This window comes from Chinchilla lanigera, unplaced genomic scaffold (assembly GCF_000276665.1).
Source record: "Chinchilla lanigera isolate Chin_1 unplaced genomic scaffold, ChiLan1.0 scaffold00075, whole genome shotgun sequence".
In the NCBI taxonomy this organism is placed as follows: Eukaryota; Metazoa; Chordata; class Mammalia; order Rodentia; family Chinchillidae; genus Chinchilla; species Chinchilla lanigera.
Genome location: NW_004955476.1, coordinates 2,812,898 through 2,838,071, shown reverse-complemented (window position 1 = coordinate 2,838,071; position 25,174 = coordinate 2,812,898). Strand labels below are relative to the sequence as shown.

Genomic DNA, 25,174 nt, shown 5'->3' with positions numbered 1-25,174 from the left:
TTAAATATTCAAGCTATAGCTCAAGAGCCATTTTTGTTACAGAGAGCAAGTGAGCAAGTACTATGATTTTTTACATGAACTAATATTTACATCTTGACTTTATATCAATTGCTGATAAATATTCAATGAGAAATAACTTGAAATACTGATACTAATTTTAAATCAATACCTTTTTAAAATTAACATACTTTTCCCCCTTAAGAATGATCAAGCTTTGAAGGATATATTTAGTATTTAAAGTCATATTACAACTTCAATTAAGTAATGAACTACAGCACAAACCAGAGGACTTGATGACAGATAAACTAATTTTTATTTTCCTTACAAGTAAGTGCCTTTAACTTTGTTGAATTATGGATCCTTAGGAAAATCTAATGAAAAGTGTGAATTAAAACCTCAAAGCAAAGGTACCTTTAGAAAATTGTGTGTAAATACACACATGGTTTAATATTTAGGACATTCGTGAATCCAACACCCATCAATGGCCTGTGAGCTTCCAAAGAGCCACATTACAAAGTAATATTTAATGAGCTTCTGTACAAGCAGCATTTGTTCTGAGAACATTTCAAAATGGGGATGAGTTAAGGTAACACTGGAGGCATACAGACACTCTCCTATGACTGTACTCTTCTAGGACTTCAATAATATTCCATCCTCTCAGGCCCATATCCCAAAATCATGTTAATCATTGACAATATGTTTGAATCCAGTTCCAATATTTCTTCTTTCTGCATTATCACCAAGTCAGTCTTGCAAAGACAGACTTTAGGGGAACTTTTAAGTGCTACGATTGCAGCTCTTGCCAGTACATTTAGATTTAGGGTTTCATTTTTTATTTCTAAATCAGGGCTTAATTGCCTTCAATTTGAGGGAGGCAAAGACTAAGAAAGATATGCTGCTGTGACACCTGATTATGGATATTTCATCACAAAATGGAATCATAACATCACACTGCTCCCCCTTTCTGTTTTCCACCCCGTTCACCCTTAAGGTGGCAGAGCCAGGGAAATGACCCAGAAGAAGAGCAAAAGAGGCGGGTGGGCTGCTGTTTACCTCTTTCCACCTCATATTTTCTCTTTTTTTTCAAATAAGAAAAGGATTCGTAAGATGTGAAAATAAATGAGGAAACACAGAAATCTATTCAGCAATCTATTTCACTGTCTGTAACTTTGTGTCTTTTAGCCTGTGCACATCGCCTTTAACCCTGACAGAAGGAAATACAACGTACCGTAGACGTAGAACACTGAAGACCACCCAGTGTACTGTACAAGAATGCCAGCCAGAGGCATGGCAATCACAGCTCCAGCATAGGAACCTAGGGCACAAGGGACAATGGGATGAAAGTGCGTGAAATCAATAGAAATTTTGATTTCATGTCATATTTGGGGGTTTGTTCCCACAAATGAGCTCTCTGGTGCATGTATGCCACATCCACACATCCACCCTGACCAAACATGTATGTGCTTACTGACTTACAAGGGGCACAGTGACCCCACGGTGACTAGCACCACCAAGCCAAGACAGAACAGAGATTATAACAGTATGAACGAGTCATACTGGCTGCTGTGTACCCTGCATGGCTACGTGCTAGGCTGGGGACACTTTTAATACCAGCCAGGCACTCAAAAGTCATTCTTGAAACTCAAGTGTGTATCTCTTTATAGCAGAGCCACGCATTTTAGATTTGTGTGGTGTTTTATAGCTCATTTTAAAACTTATTAAAGGCTATTGTGAAAACAATGTCTTAGGTATATAAACCGAAAAATGGTCATCTTTGTGCCCCATACCTTAAGCCCAGATGATTTCAAATCGAACATCTAAAGATAATGCTAATACCAATCATTATTATGGTTTGGATATAAAGGAAAAATAGCCTAATTTTCTGTTGGTAAGATTATTTGCTGTAGTTCTAGTCCCTGGGTGTTAAAATAGGTTTATATTCAGTCTTGTTCTACTCTGGAAAGAAGTGGCCTTCTTGCCTTACAGCTCAGGTACAGAAATGGAAAACACTCTGCAGACAAAAAAGAACATGACCTTAAATCACTTCTTAAATGATTTTCTTAAAACATTTAAAAGTTAGCAGTGAACCACAGTGTCATATTAACCAAAAGAGCTATGCACTTCACATTTTTAGACTGAAGTTTAATAAATGTATATTAATTTTGTTTCCTAAGTAGCAGCAAGATCAGTTTTATTTCTATAAGTTAAAGTTTTAATAAACAGAAACTAAGGTAATAATACTTACAAGAATAGTTTAAGAGCATGTTGATTTTAGTTATAATAGCTATTTTGTATGGGCTATGATTTGGATATCCTCCATTTGCCCACTATAATTATAATATATGTTGTATCAAGTATAAATTCTAATAAATTGTTAGATATAATACCCAATAGGACTGAAAGAAAAATCAGTGTTTTAACATTACCATAAGTCAACAGTCTTCATTTCTTCATATTTTTATCTTTGTGAATGAGCTAAAACTTATATTATTTGTTTTATGTAATTTGTTTTCGTCTAACAAAAAGGAATAGAACTGAGATTCTCAAAAAGTTATAGAAACCTCCCATAAATCTATTTGAAAATTTAGATGAAATGAATCAACTCCTAGAAAAATATAAAGCGCACAACATGTAGGAGATCACAAATTGCTAAAGAAATTGCAATGGTGCTTGAAAAACTTACCCTACGTCAAACTCCAATAGTTTTAAAGGTGAGTTCACCAAAATTTCAGTTCTTACCAAGTTTTTGCTGAGCTTTCATCCAGCATAATCACATGGGCACCCAACACTCACCACAGAAGGAGGTGGTGGCCAGCCTGCTCCTCTCCAGCGGAGGGGCCCATTTGCTCCAAATCCCGTGGCATGCTGGGTAGGTGACACCCTGTGCCGGGGAAGGTAAACATCACCTTTTAAAATGCAAGGTCAAAGGAAAATAAGACCACTGCTACCTTCCAAGTGGCTCTGTCCATAGGATGGTCACAGGGTGTTAGACACAGCTCCTCCTCATGGGCCCTCAATGACTTCCTGAAGTTCCATTGTGAGAACTTTCAGTCCAAACCATGTGTGACATGGTCTGTTTAGTGACCAGTTCAAATTCTCCCCACCCTTCAGGTCTTCCTTCCACCCTACATTCCTTCAGGTTAACGCAGAAAGGCAGAACTTATTTCTCAAGTTGTCTGAAATTCTCAGTAGATTGGAAAATTTGGAAGACCTTTCTGTGAGGCACTAAACAGTGATTTTCCTCCAAAAACAGAGGTTAGATGAGGATGAGATTTTAGGCACTTACATTTCTTAGAAGAAGAGTCTGGAACTTATGACATTTAAAATAACTCCCTGGTTTCTATTAGTTTGATCATATCATTTTTTTCTTTCTTGAAGGTTTTTTCCAGTGCCTTAATATATATTTCCATTTCCACCATAATCCATAGAAAGAAAGTGGCAATAGTTACTTCAAACTTATTTTTCAGATGATATTCTTTCAAAATCCACAAGATGATGCAAACAGAAGCCAATCAGTAGATATAGATGCCCAAAGAGTATACCCAGTGGGATATTTCAATGGGAGCATATGATGGCTAAAGGACATCGGGGACTTGGTATACGACTCCCACAGACTGTGGACCAGTGTAGAGTACTTCCCTAGCATGCATGAAGTCCTGGGTTCAATTCTCAAACATATGATTGCCTAACACTTCCAATGTTTCATTTTTTACTCTAACAGTAAATGGTATAATTTAGAGATGTTTATTTATAGAAGACAGAGATAAATTGTTGGCTTTTGGTAACACACAAATTTGAAATGACATCATCCTATAGTTCCATACCTCAACGAGTCCCTGCAGTATCCTAACGAAGATGACACATCCATAGTGCACTCTGGCTGCTGATGGGATTAGCATGTTTAGGGTGGAGGTGAGAAGGATGGCAGCTCCAAACACCCTGAAATAGAAAAGATTGAACGCTGTTTTGTCTCAGCATTTTATAGACACGGATCTAAATTTCACGTGTCAAGAGTAACATGTAAGGGAATCAACAATAACTAGCTATTTAAGGTAGTGCTTTTATGAAATAATAAAATATATTCTGGACTTGACTGGCTGGCCATTATAAATGCATATTTTAAGCATCTAAAAGTTATATATATTACCTGATACATAAAAAGTAAAGGAAGGACCTGACAAATCTGGTCATACTTACTTTTTTCATAGACCTAATTACAGTTTGAAAATACTTAATGAATCATCATATATGTGCTTTGTCCAGATTTCTGACTACAGTGTAAGCTTTTTAAGGACAAAATCCTGCTCTTCACATTAATTGTAGCCTCAGCACTTAGTGCAGTGCTCACTACACAGCTGGAACTCTTTGAAGAGTTGTTGAAAAAAAATAATGAATGCATAAACAGAGTTCTGAGTCATATTATACAATGTGGCAACTTCTCTACAAGCTACATGCACTTGGAAATTTTATAAAGACAATTGTATCCTAAATGTCCCCAGGAAAAACTCATGATTAGATCTCATAACATGTTTTCATAATACAAATTACTATACTTAACGTATCTCTCTCAGTTTTATTTCTTCTTGTTTCTGCCTTTCCTTTCCCCTTTCTTTCTTCCCTTTTTCAGAAGTAGAAGAGTAGGGGTGTACCTTGAGACACACCTCCGACATCGTGAGCATGTGCAACTCCAGAAATAATTGTAGTGAGTAAGTTTTCTATTCCATTCCATGATTTTCTTTTTAAAAGGTCTCCTAGAGTTTTCCCATTAAGGAAGAAAAAAATGCCCTCTCAATGTGAGAATTTTAGAACTACTCTCCTGAAGATATGTTTTGGGGAGATACTGTCTCTAATGAACCAATCTGTTTTGATAAAGTTTCATTGAATCATAAACTGATCTGTGAATTCAAAGTTGACTGCTTCACACAAGCTCTAGTTTACCTACAGACTCATTTCAATCTAACTATTAAAAACCTGAGATTCTTTTTTCCGTGGTAACCTTGTTATTATTTTTTTTCCATTGGTACATGTTTGCAGAACAAGCGGTTTACAATTGTCTTGGGGAGTGAGTATTGTACATGTACATATTATCATTTGTTTCTTTCTTTCTTCCCTTTCCCCTACCTCTCTCCTCCTTTAATTCCCCATTTGTCATTTTCTTTCTTGTTGATATTATTAACCTTAGCTCATGTTGACCTCATGTAATATTTATATTCACTGGGGTTATTAGGATCCTATATATGACATACCTTTATTCTAGACCTGGGCTTCTGAGATGGGCTTTGGTTAGTGTTAATTTGATACTGAAATTTGATAAAAGTTTTTGTGAAAGACAGCTCTTTTTTTCTAAAATCAATCATAGATGTAGTCAAATACTTTTGTGTAAAAATATGTGCAGGCTCTGTCCACCTTCCTTTGGGGCTTTCTCCACTGAGGTGGTCACTCATCACCTAAATATTCTGCTTCTTTTTCCCTCGGTCATGTGTACTGAATGGATACCTTTGGTTTTAAATCAAATATGACACTTCATACTAAGATTTAAGGAAAAAGTTTTTTTAGTCTAAGTTTATGTAACATCTGTGCCTTTTTATAATTCTTTTAGAGCTGTGATGTATAAATTTTATTTTCCATGAATATCACTGTTAGAATTTTCTTCCTTTTAGAAACATTTTCAGTAGAGCTGTTATGAGATAAGGTGGTAAGAGATGAATTTTACTCACTCATTATCTTAGAATCTCTCCATCTCTGCATTACTGATATGATGGGCGGGGTGAGTCTTCCTTCTGGGCTGGGTAGTTCTAACGGGTGTAGTTATGATGTTCAGTGGCATCTCTGTACTTTACCCAATAGGTGCCAGTAGCATGCTCCCTCCCATCTCCAGGATATGACAACTAAAAACATCCCTAGAAATTTCCAAGTGTCCTCTGGGGGACAAAATTCAGTCTCCAGTAGAACTGAATCAATATGAACTATTTGATGAATGTACACGATGGTCGGAGCTGAATTTAATGAAATTTGATTGACTGGATGGACAGGCAAGATGCTAATACTCTACATGCCATAAACACACAACCATTTTACAACCCAGTGACACATGTCCTAATAATATATTCTTATTTTGCAAAAAGAAACAAATTTTTGCATAAATGAAGTTACTTATTTGGTTGCTTACCTTGGTCTAAATAAGAGAGACCTATGTCAGAAACGATTCAATCTTATTTCAAATTCAGTGGGTTTCGTCACTAAGAATTTCCTCTGGTAATGTCTATACTATGGCAAGTTCATAAAACAAACTCATTTGAAATCATACTACCATTCCTCCGATAACATGACAACAGATCACTTTCCTTGTTTACCTTACACAAGTGCCTTGAATAGTGGCTCTAATGATAGAATCCATGATGTTATCTAAATGTTTTCAAGTTCATTAATCCCTCTCTCCTTTTTTATTAGTACTCCACATATTGTTATATTGTAGATCTAGATGTCTCATGTGCTCCTCAATGGATTATGGGGGTGCTGCTCCTGCAGCTGTGTCACTGATAGAAGATAGGGTATGGTTAGATTGGGGACCCCGGGGACAAGAGCTGTGAGGGTATACAGCAGCTCCCCTCCTGGTTCCCCTACCTCTCTCTGCTTCCTCGCCATGGGACATGGGCAGCTCTCTTCTGCGCAGGCCCTGCTGTGCTGTTTCTGCCTTGGAGCCCGCTGACCACTGAGAGTATCTGTGAACCAAAGCAAATCTCCTTTCTTTAAGCTGTGGGTGTCGGGTGTTTGTCCCAGCAAGGAAGAAAGTGGCTAAGAGACCACTTCTTAGGAAAATTCATTGAATTTATTCCACCTAGTCAAGACAAAAATCGAACTTTGTATGACCTTATTTTATATAACTGCTATCCAAATTGATATCCGAGTAATTAAAATTCTAATTAACAAAATTCTTGCCCTACGAAGGAAGTTTTGCACGTTCTCTTGCCACACAGCCACAACTGAAGCAGCCTCCCCACTTAACATTCATTTACACATCCACACTTTGAACATCTGCGATACTGTATTTAGAACAGAATACTGAGCAGGGGAAGGGTCTGAGATTTACAGAAATTCACTCTGCTTTCTACATCTGTGTTAACTCATCTGATACATAAGCCTCCTGAGTTAGACTTCCTTCACATTTTGCAAGTAAGGAAACTGAAATAGAAAGACTGGTAGGAATAAAATGAGTTGTAGGCAGAACTTAAATTTGAATACAGAGCTCCGTAGTATAAAACTGTGCTTTTTCATTGGTGTGATGCTATCAGACAAGAAGACAGACGAGATTACCTCAGTGTAGTAGAAGGAAAGAAAAAAAACAAAAACTAGGAAACAAGAAACAACATATGCCAAAGGCCATAACAGAAGTACAAATAAAATAATAAAGGAGGGAAGATCCATTCCAGAGATGTTAAATAAGAGGCAAACCTTTCACAGGGAGTCTTCTGGCTGGGGCACGGAAGATGAACAACAAGAAAGAAATCTTAAAAATAAGGAATGGATCAACAAAGTTCTCAAAACGGGGAAAGCTATTTTCTGTAGAGTGGTGGATTACTTAACTATGGGGATATTTTCCAAGCAAGACATTGCTTGGTGATATCACCATTGTGCAAACATCATATAGTATATTTACCCCAATTACGATGGCAAAACTACTAGGCAGTACAATCTTATAAAGTCATCATGATATATGCGGCTCTCATTGACTAAAATATCATTATGCAGCACGTGACTGCACCAGAAACCAGGGCAGTAACGAACATGGGTGGACATGGTGCTTCTGGTGAGTAGAAGAAGAGGGTCCAGGGAAGGATGGGGGCTGCAATGAGTTTGAAGAAACTTGGATAAGACAAGTAAGTGGAAGAGAGCCCACAAGTTTGCAACCTTGAGCAAAGGATGCAGTTTGGGTTGTTTATCAAGGCTGACCAATGTGATCATTTTGTCCCTAAAGCAAAGGAAGTATAAAACCTTAGTGGAATGGATAGGAGATGATTTATGAAGCCATAAAGTAAAAGGTGACCAAGATATTCACTGGATTTCAGAGAAGCAAATAGATAAAGTTGCTGATAGTGGCTGGGAGGGCTGCTGACATAAACATGAGGCAGAAATTTTTCTATGACACTTTCTTTGTCACGCAATAACTATGTGAACAGCAATCTACTGAGCATCTTTAGGCTTCTGATTCCTTACCAGCAAAAAGGGCAGTACTGTGTGTTGATTAAAATCAGTTATTTCAACTTAGAGTCAGATTGGCTGGGTTCAAAGATCATTTCTGTCCCTGATTACCAAAGTGACCTTGAGCGGTGGGTTTAATTTTCTGTGCTCCATTCCTAATCTCCAAAGTGAGAAAGTTAAAAGAACCTCGGGGTTATTACACATAAAGCACATAAGAGAGTATTTGGCACATTCGGAGCATTTAAGGGATGCTAGAACTAGTATGATGACAGTATTAATGTATCATAGCTCCTAAGACTGCTGTGAAGCTAAATGAAGGAGTGGCGCCTGATACATAAAAAAAAATCCACAAATATGAACTAGATAGGTAGAAACAGGACTAGTCAATAGTTATTAAATAAAGTGTGAAAGTCGCTTCTAGATTTTCAGTTCAGCCTAACAACAGCAACATTACAAAACTACTCCCACTATCCTTATTTCACAAGTGGCACAACCAAGTCCAGTGAATTTAAATAACTGTCCAGGTCAAAGAAATAGTAACTTGGAACTATAGCTTTATACTTATTCAGTATAGATTCTAGATGTATAATCTAACCACTAAGCTCACCTGTACTGTAACAGCAGCAGAACAAATACTAATAAAAAGAGCATCAGAAGCAGAGGGTAAATATGAAAAGCTTTGAGAACTGAAAACCTTATTAAAAGATGGATGATCGCAGCAGAGAGGAGTGTGAGTAGATTTCTATAACTTTTCTCTCACATAGTTGAACAGAAAGGCTCATTTGTGAAAGGATTTCTCCTTTTATAAATAAAATCTGGATTTCAATAAAGAAATGAAAGAAGAAAAAGAATGAAGGAAGAAATAAAATCAACTGCAGAAAAGCACTGAAAACCACAATTGTTTACCACGTGGTTTCTAGACTTTAGTATGTATTCTAATGTAGAGGCTTAATAGGATCCAGGTTGCTGGCCCTGGGATATAGTGCCTGCCTGGCTAAGCTCAAGTTTGTGCTTTTGATTCCCCGCACCAGAAACAAACAAAAACAAAAACAAAAACAAAAACAAAAACAAAAACAAAACAAAACAAAACAAAAAAAGGATCCAGGTTGCTGGATATCAGAGTTTTGGATTTGATAGCTTTTTCTGAGCCTCAGAATTACACTTATGATAAGTTCCCAGGAAGAGCTGACTTTTCTTGTTCCACTTTGAGAATCACTGGCTTAGCTACACTAGGTATCCTCTCAGGTCATCACGAAAGAAGCAGACATGGGGCGGACATATAGAATACATAGACCTGGCTGTTGTAAAATGAGAGACCCACCATGTGCTATCCATTGGAGATGCAAAGTTAGAGTGGAAACACCTGCTGCATAGTAAGATGTCTGTTTCTAAAAAGTACCAATTGATATTAAAGAACCAAAATGAAGCCAATGCACACCTGTAACCCCAGCACTCTAGGAGGCGGAAGCAAAATGAAGGCAAGTTAGAGAGATGGGGTAACTTATGACTTAGCAAGACCCTGTCTCAAAATATAAACAGACACACAAATAGGCTTGGAATGTGGGTCAGTGTAAAGGCCCTGGACTCAATAACTAATACCACAAAAAGAAAATAACTAAAGTTTTTAGACTGGGCTGGTGTAGACGGTCTTCTCTGACCAGATGGACAGAACAGCTGTCATATTTTTAGGACATTTATACAGCCTGATGTGGGACCACAAGTTATACACTTACACTGTAAGAATTTAAATTGTAACTCTTATTTCTTACTCAATATGAGCTCGAGAAAATTGTTATCACTTAAATTTTCTAAACCACGCTTTCTCCATTCATAAAATTAAGATGATATGGCTCCACACTTCAAAGGAATACTATGATGATTCAATGCTCAATTATGAAAGGGTCAGAGTCTGTTTTGTAGTAAATGATCCATAGGTATTTGCAACCATTACGTAGTAATTTCCTGTCCCCTGATAGACATTTCAGAGGAGTAATATTCCTCATCATTTCCTTTCAGAGTGGTTGTATCTGATGCTACCTCTATGTGCACAAATGCAGGTGCTGTTCCATGCCATGCTGAAATTCTAGCTGCATAAAATGTGTAAAGAAATGCATGAAGAATTCTCTCCCTCTCATTCTAAAGTTCTGCAGGAATGATTGAGATGCATTTGCCTATTAATGTGTCCTGCGTGGACCATCTAAAATATCTGATGGGAAACTAATAATAGTAAGGAGACACCTGACAGTTTTCTCTACATTTCTACTTGTCTTAGTATCTCCCTTGATTTCTACATTTCCCCTTTCTTACTCCTCCTTCTCCATCTTATTCATATATTTTCCAACTGGTTTCCTCTGTGAGATGTTCCAAAAGCTCTGTAGACCACTGTCATAAGGCTCAATCCAAGATGTCATGTGCTCTTCTCACCTCCTATTGTTTCTCTTGGAGAATGGAGCCAATGTCTTCCTTTCTTGATTCCCATAGTGCTAATAGAAAGTTTTGTATTTAGGGCATGCTCTTAGGAAATGCCCATCCAATTGTTGTAGTGTAAAGATATTAAATAAATAGCAATAGTAACTTCCCTTCCTGAGGCATTCATGGTTGATAACAAATTGTTCTTCTTGTAATCTTCTTCATCTCAATATCCTTTTTGATCCTTTTTGATCACTTAGTTGTTCTTGATTGTTCTTATTTGTTCTTTTAATGGGGACAAACTGCTCTTCTGGTAACCTATCAATTCTAAGAAGTTGAGTGACTTCAGAGAGTAACTGTAGGTTAGCAACCATGGGTTAGAATTTAGGGTCTCTTGTGGATAAATCCTTACGTGGGATATTTGCTGAGTTCAAGTACATGACCCAGTCTGGTCCATCTTTAAATCTTCCAAACAATGCTGGAATCTCCTGAGACCAACTGTTCTCATACTGCCTGTTCGTCTTTGCATCCTCTGCATCCCTAACACCACTGTCTTGAAGTGCTTGTTCTCAGAGTAAGTGAGGTAATGCAGCACCCTCTTAGAAAACTTCACTATTTATATTACTTAATTCAGTTATGTATATTGTATTCTACTTGCTTGACAGTCATCATGTTTGTTTGGTCTGATGCTGAAAATAAAAATATGCATTGAACGTGTGTGATATTGCAGTAGAGAGGGATAGATTACACCAGGAAACACTAAACATGTATGTGTTTTAGGAAGAGCTTACCCTAGTAAGAGCTTAGCTCTGACACATATAATTGGGTTTCACACCACTACTTCCCTGAAAATAAAATCTACCACTGCAGACACTTCAAGCTTGTCCTCTGGTCAAAGGACTTCTCAAAAATCAAAGCTTAAAATATTCCATAACCATGCTCTCTTCTGTGATTTGCGCCTCTCAGAATTAAGTAATAGTGAACAAGGGATTTAAAATCAGTTTTAAAATAACACATGAAGTTGTTTAATAGGAGAAATGTGTTGAGTAAAGAATATTATTTAAAGTAAGATATCCTGGGTTTCATACCCAGTTCTACCTCCTACTACCTAGTGAAAGTTGGAGAAGTAATTTTGATAATTCTTTCAATTCTGTCAGAAGAAGAAACATGCATCAGGATGCTTGTCTTATAAGATCACTGTGAGGAAGAAAGATTCTGCACACAAAATGTTAGGTGATACCCACGCTTATTATTCTATTCAATTCCAATTCTAGGTGTCATCTGCAGTGAACAAATGCAGCAATTAGGAAGATGATTTACAATTCACATCTTCTCTTTTCCTACCCTTAATGCAAATCTCTACTCTTTAGAAAGAGGTAGAAAATTTATTGCTGAATAATCCACTCCCCACTGAAAGCTCCTTTTATAGCCGCTCCTTTTCACTTCGTACAGAGAATCACTTCCATGCTTCAAATCAGATGAGCTGGCTTTCTATCTTTCCACACACTTTTATTTTTTAACTGTGCAAAAAGACAATTCTCTTCACTAACACATTCTATAAATTAATCAGTCATCTTACTTCCTGGTCATCTTACTTCAGTGGGCCTAAAGAAAACATTTGTGCTGTTTTGAGGCTGACTTCTCAATCCCTTTGTCCGCTAATGTTCTATTGTTGGTCTTTTTCTTTCACGCGCACTTTCAGCATTTCTCCCCAGATTACACAGATTATGTGTTCTGTGTGGTAACATACGAAATAATAATGCAGTTGACCTGAGCATGTCTTAATGAATTTGTGGTCACAAAGGAAATTCTTCAAGATGATTAACCACTGGTGTGTTTGTAAAACTCATCTTTGAATTGGAGTTTATGTTCTGGTTCTTGTGACTTTTGTTTTGCTTTAAAATCCACTTCAATGGAGAAACTCCAGCTCTTCTCACCATGTTTCTACATCGGGGTGAAGAATGAACAGGAAGGGAAACACGGAACGTTTTCTAAAATAGGTACATTTCCCCAAATAAATAGTTAATTTTCTGATTTTTAGATGTTTTGATTTTTAATTGTAAAGTAACTTTTTGTATACTATCAGGCAGTATATTTATATCACTGCCCTATGTGTAAATAACATCAATGAGAAACTGTAGCAAGTTACAATTTTTTTCAGCAATGAGCTAACAACACAATCACTTTCACTAAACAAATAAGCTGCATTGCTATGAATGAGATGTCGCATACTCTCAGCCACACTGATATACCATTTTGATAGTGCTTACAAAGCACTAGTGCTCCTAAAGCACTAGCTGAAAATGCACTTATGTTATAAATATGTCAGAGGTAGGCATCAGTTACTAGCTGGGAGGGAATATGGAACAAAAAGTGCAAATTAATGTGGAAAAATTTTACTGGCCTTTCCCTAAGAAAAGTATTAGAAACCTTACTGGTGATCTTAATTTTCCAAGGGACAGTATTATTATCTTTATGGAATAAGCAGAGGGCCATTTGCAGATTGAAGTTGATTTCAAAAGGATAAACCATTGAAAACCATTTATAATAATTGTCCTCCTCCTGATTTCCTCTGCTCAGATAACATACTAAAAATGAATTCTTCTTTGACTATTTTCAGGTTAAGGCCTAATTTTTGTTTTCCCTGTATTTGTTACACACACACACCTTTCCCTCGCCTTTCTCTTAATGCATGAAATGACCACATTCTATGCAACCATTTAGGAGAACTAGTATGTGTGGTGAAAGACTCTGTATCACCAAAGAGGATGAAAGAGTTAGGAAAAGCAAGAGAAGCTGCTGAAGACCTGCACCCATGCTGCCTGCTGATTAGTATCTAACTAGGCTCATACGGAGTTAGCTGTGAAGCCTCCCGTTACATTTCTCTCTATGACACACAACAGCAAACAGCCTGGAGGACCATGAGCACCCCAAAAGATTTTGGGGTGCGGCCAACAGAAGCACTAGTGACTTGTCACCTCTCCAGATGATATTCATTTTTCCCAAGTCAATCAATCAACTTCCATTTGGGCGGTGGCTTGTCGCTTAACAGGAGACTAGTGTTCCTCGCCCCAGGTGTGAGACTAATCCTCTCCTGGAGGGTCTGCAGGAGTGGACTAATTCAGTCTGTTTAATCCATTTAATCTAATCAAATCAGGGCCCGGTGCCTCCCTTTGTCACAACTGATGCCCTCATTCTCATATTAAAAAAAGAAGTACACAAGCGCAGGCCAGCCCTCCGGGTCCCTGGGTACATCATTAAGTTGTAAAAATGACTTCATCACTCACGACAGAGAAATTAGACAGCCCCCGTGGTGGCGTACGGCAACAGGGGAAAGCTCAACCAGCTGCCCACCTGGTTCTCCGCTGCAAAATTATGTCCTTCCCCTCGAGGCTGCCTCTGCAGTGCGGTAGCAAGATGCTGCAGAAGCAGAAGCCAGAGCAGCAAAGGAGAAGAAGGGACTGGAGGGTGGAGGGAGGGACCAGCTCGTGTCAGCAAAGCACACTCCAGCTTTTCATTTTGCAGGGAAGGTTATTTTCTTTTGTCAGGAAAAAGAAAACCAAAGAGAGGAAGCTACATTAACCTGCAGCCTATGGGCTGCACAATGCAAGACAGCGACATGTTTGATAGACGAGTGGGTGAGTGAGACAAAGAGGGACCTCTAGCCCTCAAAGTCTGGGTGCCTATGAACCATTTCTGCCACGGAGAGTTGGTGGTCCCTTGCAGCAGGCTTTATGCTCAGAGTCTGAATTATTTTCTTACATGAAAACGCTGAAGAAAAATTGAAGTATGTCTTTATTGTTTGATTTCTGAAAAGGAAAACAGGAAGGTACCAGTAGAAGCTCTCCATTTCAGGATTAAAATGCGAAGATGCTGTGCTTAACATGCCATTCTTCCTCCCTACATGAAAAGCAATCTAATAAGAGTTTTGTGCACTACCAGGGGAGTTGGATTATTTAAAGTATAAAACAATTCATTTTTAGAAATGAAATCTCCATTAGTAAAGAGTTTTAAGATCATGCCTTTTTATTTCTTCATTTTTAAACATACACTAATCTCTTCTATATCAAGGATACAAGTTGTATTTTATTAATCAAAATGCCAAGGAGGAACCCCTTCTCTTTTGCAGACAAAGGTCCAAAATGCATCCAATCATGCTCAGATTTCTCAGCTAGAAACCAGGAGTTCACACTAGCAAAAAACTGACTGGGGAAATAAGGTTATAAATCCATATTTTCTCGTGCACAATATTAAACTGTTTGTTGAACCCATTATGAAGGGCACAGTAGGCCTTTTGCATTGAAGGGAACAGAAACACCGTGTTGTACCCAAATAGTTTTGGAGCAAGTACACACGCACACACACACACACACACACACACACAAACTCCAGAATGTTTCTCCTGACCAAAAATAAAAGAAACTAAAGGTCCCTTGGGCTTGCTAAAGGCTTCCAGCTCTACTTCCTGTTTTCTCCTGTTGGATTTGGGGCATGATAGATTGGAGCTTTTCATTCAGATAGGAGATGGCTCAGTGTGCAGCTGAAAGCAAACTTTTCAAGGAAGCACACAGGATTAGGCAGAGATGGTAAATTTCAGCTTAGGAGTAGCACACAGCCATGCAGCACAAAACACCTGAATTCTAGTTGCAGTCTCTTTGTGACCTTAGGTAACTCACCACCTCCCCGATTCCCTATTTATTTCCTAGTTTGGAAATGGGAGAATTGGTTTAGGCAATCCTTGCCTGGTTTTGACATGGGTTCCTGACATAGCAGGTCACTGTGTGCTACAGCTAAGGTGTCATCTTCACGCTCTTATTTAAATAAAGAGCTGTTCTTTCTTTAGCATGATTTGTTTAGAAACGTAAAAAGCACCCAACAGACAAAATATTGCACTATACGCTAAGCCTTCACAAATAAAGTGTAAGAGTAGGGGGGAATAAAGTGAAACACAACAGAGAAGCCTCACTTTAAGATGAAAGGATTTCTATAAGCATAATTATGGCTGGCATAAATTTAAAGGTTGTGTTCACTAAATTACTATCATTCTCTAAATTCTTGATTGAAGATACACTTTGCCTAGCTGCTTAAATCTTTGGAGTAAGATTCATGGAAGTTTCAGTGGACAGTAATTTCAACTCTAAATAATACATAATGGAGAATAATTTTCAGAAGCAACATAACATGATAACATAACAGCAGGCACTGATGTCACAAAGAGAAACAACCCCCTTGTATTATAATACTTAAAGCAAATATAAACATAAATAACCTGAATGGAAACAGAGCCTCTAATTGTTTTCTTAAATTAAAGTTAGTCATAAATGAGAGCATCCAAAAATTTCCCAGCTTCAAACACCTCAAAAACTTTACAGATACAGTACTTCCTTATCTAACTGATGATGTCTATGAGATAGATAATGTGTTTAGTCTTCTTCTACAGAAATAAAAATTAAGGCTCATGGGGATTCAACACTAGTAACTAAATGACACATTCAGATGTCCAAACATATACAGTTTTTTCTAAGAGTCTACATCTCAGTGCTTTATTGCTTTGACCCAAAATGTCTTGATGTGATGTTCATGTCATTTATTCAATACATATCTATGCTGGACCAGGCAATCTTCATTGAAGGTGTTATCAATATAGTAATGGAAAATATGTACCAAATTCCTTGCTTTCGTGCAGCTCACAGTTACTGATGCAAGGCACACGTCAGACAAGGGGATGAACGAGTGGACTAGAGGTAGGATAAGGAATGGCCCATGCTGTGTGATAAAAATTTAAGCTGCATGAAGAAATCAGGAGCACAGGAGCTGGTGGGGACATTTTTACAACAGGATTTAAGTATATTATTATGCAGACAAAGGCAAGAATAAACTTTGTGGACATATTAAAAAGATAATGTCTTTGTTGCACATTAAAAAGAAAACATTGAGAAAACTTCTTCTGGTGTAACTGGCTGTCTTTGTTAATCCCCTTTCCCCCCCCAAAAAATCTGTTATTTTATATTTTATTTTATTTTATCTAATTAAATACTTGCCCATATTCCTTACAGCAATGCAGGGTAAAAATAGTCCTTAGCAATTTTACATTTGTAAATGTCTGAATTACAATTAGTCCCATTTCCTGTATTATTGAAAGAAAAAAATTATTTGCTCTAACGTGTTTTTATCGTGATGCTATGTTCTCATCTTCAAACCTTATAGTTCTTAAGAGAATCTTCCTCTGATTTTCCACAGAGGCCCTCCACAGAGGATGAAATTGTCTTTCTCATAATGAGGTGTAGTTCTTTAAGGAAAGACAATGGAAAAAGTGATGTAGGAACCCTCCTCTGAGACCGAATGTCTTCCCTCTTGACCCTTAGCTTTTCCTCCCAATAAGCTCAAAAGCCAAAAACCTTAGAATAGGATCAATACAAAACCAAGAGGCTGTATTCTGAGCAAGAATGTGTCTGCCTTTGCTTAATCAATAAAATGGAGAAGCCAAATTATTGTGCTTATTTTTCATTGAGAAATTTGCCAGGCAGTGTAACCAGGCACCCTGTTCCCCCGGGAGCTGGCTCCACACACCATGGTTCCTCTGCTCCAGTTCTGCCCGGAACTATGAGAGCACACACTTTCCAGATTGAGCTGCTTTTATACCTAGAGGAAAAATAAGCTGTCCCCAGCCTTCCACCTGAGAGAAATCTCATCCTCCTATTCAGTGAGCCAAATGGAGAAGCTTACACAAATGGACAAGCAGAGCTTGTAGGCAGAAGACTGGTTTTGCTGTGCTGTTGTGTTTTGAAAAAAATCATAATAAGAAATATTCCTTTTTTTTCAATCCAATTTTACAAATCCATCATATTTTTTTTATGAAAAACTCTCCAAAATAAAATTGTATGCGGCATTTGTAGGATTAGGTGGTCATCTCTCAGTATATTTAACAGTAGATGTACCTGCACGATTAAATTATTTGTGATTTTTATTATCCTTTCTTGATATAATTTTTATTTCATGAGACTTTTATAATTACAGAAGAAAATGTCAAATGTGTTTAAAACCTATTTTCACAGGTTTTAACTATGTTTGAAATGTTTCATTTTTTTAAACGAAGCAAATATTTCCAAACTATCACTGGTATATGCATATAATATCCTAGACTTTTATATTTGGCAACAAATTAAATTTTCTCCTTTTACAGAACACAGTATGTCCTATATGAAAATACTGAGTTTCTCTCTCTTGAATATGCACTTAAAGTTAAGATGAATTTGGATCCTGTAAGAATTCTAACATTCAGAAAACTTTCCTGTGAAGAAAGCAAACCCAACAAACCAGCACCTGCGTCAGCATTAACCATTTCACTCCTGCACAGGAAACAAATGAAAGTAATGAGTCTGCATTATTATTATTATTATTATTATTATTATTATTATTATTATTATTTTAATCTGGAAAACCTGTTTCCTGGCCTCCCAGTGTTCCAAAGAGGGAAACCTGGAGCATTCCTGCCATTTTTTCCCAGAAGGACAATTTCAACATTTGGTAAGCTGAATATTTCAACTCTGAAATAACTCTTAAAGGCACTGCTATTATATTTTCATTTGACAACATACCGAGTTTTTCGTATCATTATTTTTTACTTTTTGCTATGTTGTGTGTTAGACTTTGTCTCCTGAATTACTATATATACTATTTATGTATTAATTATATATATATTTCAGGACTCTGTTTTGTCTTAGAAAATAAATTTAAGGAAGATTGAAGAAACGATACATTACAGATTTGAGAACCCAAACTGTAACATGTTCAGTCAGTGTTACTAAATGGAATGAGGATTGCCTTTGAAGGATTCTGCCTAAAATCGATTTTTTTCCTGCAGTTGATCACATCCCCTCAATTGGGATCTTCATAGCTAATCATTTTCATCTGAAATTGATTCATTTAAAAAAAAGAATATTTGTCTCCTGCTTGGTCTGAATGCTAATTACGCCCTGTTAGGGAGCAGCGACACCCCAAAGGCAGGATTCCGAGCGGGTTCATCCCGCGCTCCTCCCCACATCTCGTGGAACTGGCCAAAGAGCCTCACTGGAGGCTCAGAAAGCCTAAAATAAATCTCCAAGAATTCTTGCTCGGGGCCTGGAGACCGAGGGTGGGAAGATGGTAGCGAAAGGAATTGAAGGAGACAAAGCCAGGGGCTGGGGCCTGGAGACCTCGGGGAGCAGAGGGAGGAACGGGCCAGCCTACAGAGAAAGGCGCCCGCGTGACCAGGGCGGGGCGGGTCTAGTCTTCCTCCTTCAAGGGAACTCTAGGGTAGTGGAGGTTGGGCGGCGACACAGATACGGACTCTAACCAAAGACAGACCTGAGGTCTTTATTTCGGGTCTCTAAGCAGCTCCAGCAGGCAGGGCCGAGGGGCCGGGGGGTGGGGGGGAGTTGTCTGTTCCCGGAATTCAACAGTACAGGCTACCCGAGCATTTAAGGTGATTTGTTTTCATCAAATGCACAGTGAAACAAAAGGGGCTGCGCCTCAGCCTCAGGTGCCAGGCTCGTTCCTGGACATTCCCACCCCTCCTCTCCAGCCACCGGCTCTGCGCTGTCTCAGCAGGTGGGGCTGGGTGGCGGGGGCTCCTGGGGGCTGGCGCGGGGACCTCGCTGGTGGCTCTGGCCACCCGGCCACGGACGCAGCTGGGCGCCACCGCTCACCCCGCCCCTGAGCAGCCTAGCTCATTAACAGGTGGAGCCGCGCCCCGAGGGCTCGGAATCCCCCGGTCTCCATAGAAGCAAATCCTTCCTCCCCACAGGACCATCTGGGAAGACTGGGGGCGGGGGCAGACCTTCAATTCTCCCTGCAAGGCTCAGCTCCGAGGACAACCCTGAGCCCCAGGACGCATGAGAAGCGCGCACAGGCCCTCAAGCCCTCTGCGCACCGGACCCCTGCTCCCGTCGGGCCTGGCCTCCACTCCCGCCCCATCACAAGGCGCTTCGACCTCTGCGCGGAAAAGGATTCAGACTCCAGAGGGACGAGATCTCGCCCGTCCGCCCGCCGGGGCCAACTTCAACCCTCTGGCTCTGGAAGGAGATGCCAGCAGCCCCAGCCCCTACAGGGTGTGTCACGGGACCAGAAAAGGTCCGGGGCTCCCCACCCCCTCGGAGCTGCCTTCCTGGGCACAAACCCGAGCCCCAAGTCCCGGCCCTCTCCGGTGCTTTACCTGTTGGCTGCCAGGCGCGACGCGATGTATCCACCGGGGATCTGGGTGATGATGTAGCCCCAAAAGAACGAACCGTGGATCATCCCCACCGTTTCCGGGTCCCAGTTGAATTTCGCTTTCTACAGGGGTGGAGGGAAGGAAGAGAGATGAGAGGGAAGAGTGGAGTCAGTGGTGAAGAATCACTTCCAGGGGCTTCCAGGCCAGAGGGCCCTCCCCACGCCGGGCACTTCCTGCGTTCCCCGGGTCCGGAGCCTTGCTTTTCGTTTCCTAACAAAATTGCCTCTTGTAGCTAAAATTAAGGGCGCTCAGGAAGTGACTGACAGCGAGCTTGCTGACCCAGGCTTTGTGGCCAGGTCCCCATGAGGCGGTCTGATCGCCTTAAAGAAAGAAAAATCTTTAGGAGCCCAGTCTGGGACATTTAGCCCACTCCAGAACAGACCTCTTAGCCAGCGCCTCCGGGTTGGGGCTGTTATCCCGCATCCCTTTGGCCAGCGGCGAGCAGAGAGGACGCAGTGGTGCAGTGACTTCCAGGGTGGGATGCAATCCGCTTGGCCCACACAGGGAAATTATGGGGAAGAAAGGCGCACAGCTTGGACGGCTAGGGGAAAGGGTTTCTTCCCCAAACTGGATGGGTCTGGAAAGTTTCCGAGTCAGTGGCCCTTGAACTGGGGGGAATTGGTGGAGAGAGGACCACTGATTGCGCAGGAGTGGGTGTGACGGGTGTGTCTCACGGTCAAGGCATTATTCCCCAGGGCTACGGGCCCACAAGGTGCTACTCCAAGGAAGTCTCAATATCTGCGCCCCAAGTTTAAGAGATTGCTTGTCCAAGGAGCTAAGTACCCACCCTCTTGCTCCCTGCGAATAAAATGTTGAAACCAAACGCTTTTTGCAGGGTCTCCTGGATTCCTCAGAGGCCAGGGGATGACGCCCAAGCTCCCCACACCCCGAGTGTTCCCGCAGTGTCTCCTCAGCCTCGTTTACAGCCTGGCCATCCAGGACCCTAAACAAAAGGAGCCACAGTTGATTTCTGTGTCCTTGAAGTGACCTCCCTTCTGTAGGTGTCGCTGTGCAGCACACACAGAGTAAAGCTTAGCAACTGGAAGCCCCTGAACCCACGAGGGTCCTGCGCTGCAGCTTCCCACGCAGCCCTCGAGATAAACCTCCCTAGGGCGTCTCAGCACGCAGCTAATTGATTTGTTCTCTGTTTGGTTTAATTTTGATTATTAAAAATGTTTGGGTTGGGATCTGAAGGCAATGGGGGCATAATAACGAATATCCTACTCTCTTTCTCCGTAAAAATAAAGTGAAAGGAAAGCAGTGTTAGTTTGAAGGGAGCGTTCAATTTGTATTAAGTCGCGCTTAAAGGGTAGAGAGCGAGGTTGTGCTTTGCACTCTGTTCGCAGAGGTGACTGCGGCCCACTCTGCCCGCGGGTGAGGGGCTGGGCCTCCCGGGCCTTGCTCTGCGGCTGGGGGCTCAGGCTGCAGTGGGAACGCGGGCCCTTGGGCTGGGGCGGCCGTTGCCCACCTCCTTGATGACCTTGCCGCCGCGGTGGATGGTGCTGTTGTTGACCATGTCCACGATGGCCACGCCCAGGTTGCAGCGGATGCCGAAGGAGATGCAGAAGCCCAGGCCGCTCATGACGGCGATGATGTAGCGGCGCGGCAGGCCGAAGCACGTGCAGTCGCACAGCGGCGCCTTCCTCTCCGGCACCTCCAGGGGCTTCCCGTCCTCTGTCAGCTCGATGGTCTCCCCGCCGGTGTCCTGCTTCTTCTCCAGCACCCTGCGGTCAGAGGGCGGGAGAGGCAAGGAAGCCCCAGGTTAGACACCTGGGGGGCAGGCCCGGCTCATTGTCCCGGACCCCTCGGGGCTGGCTGGACCATCCTGGCCTTGCCCCTCCCTAGGGATCAGGGTGATGGGGCGACGCGGAGCCTCAGAACCTGTGGGCTCCTTTTCAGCATTCCCTACGCTTGCCCGCAGCTGCGGGCGGTGCTGCTACCTAACACCTAAATGTCTCAGAAGTCAAATCTGGGGCTCAGGATCCACCCACTCCACGCCTGGGACCCAGCCCGGGGGCTCTGGGACCTGATCGCCGGCCGGGTCTGCGCTCGGTGGGAAAGGCAAGCAGAGCGGTGCGCCCTAGGCACCTGCGCGGGCCCTGGCGCCAGCCGCATCCCGCCCGCACCCCTCTCTATCCCGGCGGGCCACGATTCTGATCCAACATCGCGCTCCGCAGGCCGGCCCGCCGAGACCCAGCCAGTTGCGACCCCTCCTCAATCACCCGGGTTGGGGAAGTCGAGACCCGCCTCTCCTCCTTGCTCAGCCCCAGCCCCAGGCCTCGGCCTCTCCCAGCGTGTGGCTCAGAGAAAAGACCCAGAAAGCCGCGATTGTCAAGCACTGTCCTTCCCTTCGATGGAGCCAAGGGTGCCCGCTCGCTGCTTACTGCACTGCTACACATTTCCCTTTTTCTGTTTCTTGGAGCGGGAAACAAAGGCCTCGGCAGCATATGGCCGACACCTAAGCTTCCTACAGCTCGAACATGAATAATTAATTATTCACAATCTTGCGTCATTACTATCGGTTACAAGCACCAAAAAATATCACCGGGCCCATTTCTAAAGATGTAAAATGCGACTACCAGTTAAAACTCCCCCATATCAACTTTTGTAAGATTCCCACACCAAGGCGGGAGATCTCACTTAAAAATGGTTTTTTGGCATAGCATTGCATAAGATTTCGCCCGTCTGAATCAATTCCTTTCGAGCTTTCGTCCTTGGGGGAAGGGGGAAAGAGACCGGCAAAGAGGAGTGATGGAATTATTTCATTGAAGGTGTTGTTGTTCTAGTCCCTAAGCTATCTGTGGAATTTCTTTTTTGTCAAAGGAAGAATGTGCAAGACAACAGCTCCGTCACCCTTTGAGATGGATAGGCTCCACCTTTAAACAAAGCATGTCTCCATTTACAATTTCAAAATATTTTCCAAATCCTCCACATAATTATTTTGAATCTGCATTCTTTCAACCCATGAACAAACACATTTTTTTCTTCCATTCACAGACACCAGTGGAGTAAAGGAAAATTTCAAATCAATTTCAAGAATGAATGGCTTGAGATATTGCCGCCAAGACATTTCAGGTGAATAGAAAAAGAATATCACATTTCCAAAATCTAGGAATGTCACCTCTAGAACGGGTCCTGAAGGTGTTGAAGGAGAGGTGAATGCTACTGCTGAAGTCCGATCCCAGTGTCAGGAAACACTGTAATTTTTTCTAGAGGAACATAATTATCCAAGGAGGTATATTTATGTGGGCTTCACATGCCTACGTACGCAAAGTTGAACTCTGCACCTGATATCCCCACCTGATCTAAGCTGGGCTGGGAAAGAGCAGCTTTCCGGGGTGGTTGAGGGACTGCAGGGCCCTTGCGGTATTCACTGCCGCATAGGTGGAAGAAGGAGCTTCTCCTACCCGAAGCCCTCCAGAGCTGAATAGGTTGGGAAAGGAGAAGGCACACTGGTGACTTTCTTTATGTCCTTTATAATTTACAAAGACTTCAGTCTCCCAAATGTGAAAATTAGTCCTCTCATGGAATCGTTTGTCCTTTGTGTCTGTCCTTCCTGGTTGATTCTGCTGGTACAGTTAACCAAAAAATGTATATATAACACATACCTAGAAGGATTGAATATGTTTTAGTTCATAGCATAAGTGCAATGACTACAAAGGAGATAAAAAATGTTAAGTCTTTTCTAGGACTTTCAAAGTCAATTTTCTTGTTGTCACTATGGTTGTTCTTTCAAGCACACTGATTTCACATGCAAGAACTAGAGGGCTAGAAGAAAGCTAATAATTAAAAATATATAATATACATTGCTTCAGGTTCAGAGAAAAGAACTACTTCAGGTATCAATTATTGATATATTTTGATTTCATTCGGTACAGAAAGAGATCCCCTGAGAGTTTCTCTACTATGGTTTTGAAGCTGAGATCTAAAAACCTTTCTACCATTTGGAATATCCTGATTAATTTTAGAGGGTTATATTTTGTTATTCTCCTGCATCAAAGGAATTTAATTTGAGGTTTTCAAGGCACCAAAAGAAAGGCTTTTCAAGGCAGGTGCTACTCATTTCTGAATTACAAAGAGGATAAATCTTGGGTAAGAGAGGATGAGAATTTACAGGTACCAAATCAAACACACACACACACACACACACACACACACACAGAGAGAGAGAGAGAGAGAGAGAGAGAGCAGACAGGTTTATTTAGTGCAACATTCCTGCATTAATAAGCAGGTTTCCCTGAGCAGCTTGGCTTCAGCAATGAGCAACAAAAAGACTTCCCGATCATATTACAGTCTCTCTAAGCAACCAAGGTTTACGGAAATATTCCTGCAGACGGTTTTCACGGCAAGACCCAGGTACACAGGGTTTGCCTTCTCTTACCTGTAGATCTGGCCGAGGGATTTTCCAGCAAAATTCTTTAGCCCCTCTTTTCCTGGGGCCAAAATCCTTTGTTTTACGGACTCCATTCTCGGGAAGACTGATGTCTTGTCTTGCCAGATTTAAGTAGTGATTGCTATGAAAGGCGAGGGCTGCGCATATTTTCCTGCTCGCTTAACGTAGTTGTGGGTTTTTTCTTCTCAGCGGACTGGTACTGGTGTGCCTCCAGCGAGAGCGCGAGTGAGAGAGCGAGGGCGCGTGAGAAGGAGAATACAACAGAATAGCTGCACGCAGCCCACGGGTTTCCTAATAGGAGAGTTGGTAGACACAATCAGAAAGTCTCATTGGAAGGGGAGGATCTGGTGGCAAAGGGCGCACGCAGTGCCATGGTATTTGGGCGGGTGCAGATGAGTTCTTGTCCTGGTAGTCAGTTCACTGAAAAAGATGTTAATTCCCGATTTCCAGGGTTCACTGCAATCAAATTTGCTGGCTTTCAAAGGAGGGGGCAGAAATATGACAGAACACTTGTGGAAGGTCAGTATCAAAAGAATACTACTTCGTAAAATGGTGCCTTTGCCGCAAGGAGCTGAGAGCACTCTCAGAACTCACGGGAGCATCTGAGGTCTCAGGTGAGCAACGCCGCTGTTAGTTTTTCCTCCCTTCCCATGGTCTCCTCCCATCGCGCCGGCGTAACTCTGCTCTGCGGGAGAGTCGAATTAAGATGGAGAAGCGCTGCTGCTCTTTGAGGACGTGAGTAAATAACGGATGCACAGTTCTGATTTGGGGAGCATCAGGGAGAAATTTTTCAGAATGGCTGGCAACGCCCGCCTGGGCGGGTCTCAGCAGAAGGGTTCAGCACCACGGACAGAGCACGTTTCAGGATGAGGGGAGGCTTCTCACCGCTGGCCAGGTGGCCAGCTTTCGAAGGGAGCTGGGCT

At 41.5% G+C, this 25,174-nt stretch overlaps 1 protein-coding gene across 1 annotated transcript in view; it reads right to left on the bottom strand.

The window, feature by feature from the left end:
• Slc17a6 (solute carrier family 17 (vesicular glutamate transporter), member 6) overlaps positions 1-24,704 on the bottom strand; it is a 41,004-nt gene extending 16,300 nt beyond the window's left edge. Inside the window, exons 1-6 of the mRNA XM_005401732.2 lie at positions 24,240-24,704; positions 21,327-21,582; positions 19,802-19,920; positions 3,825-3,939; positions 2,794-2,881; positions 1,229-1,315 (exon numbers count right to left, since the gene is read on the bottom strand). Of these exons, the coding sequence (XP_005401789.1) occupies positions 1,229-1,315; positions 2,794-2,881; positions 3,825-3,939; positions 19,802-19,920; positions 21,327-21,582; positions 24,240-24,325 (751 nt within the window). The 5' untranslated portion in view covers positions 24,326-24,704. The remainder of the gene's footprint in view (positions 1-1,228; positions 1,316-2,793; positions 2,882-3,824; positions 3,940-19,801; positions 19,921-21,326; positions 21,583-24,239) is intronic.
• Positions 24,705-25,174: the final 470 nt, after the last annotated feature.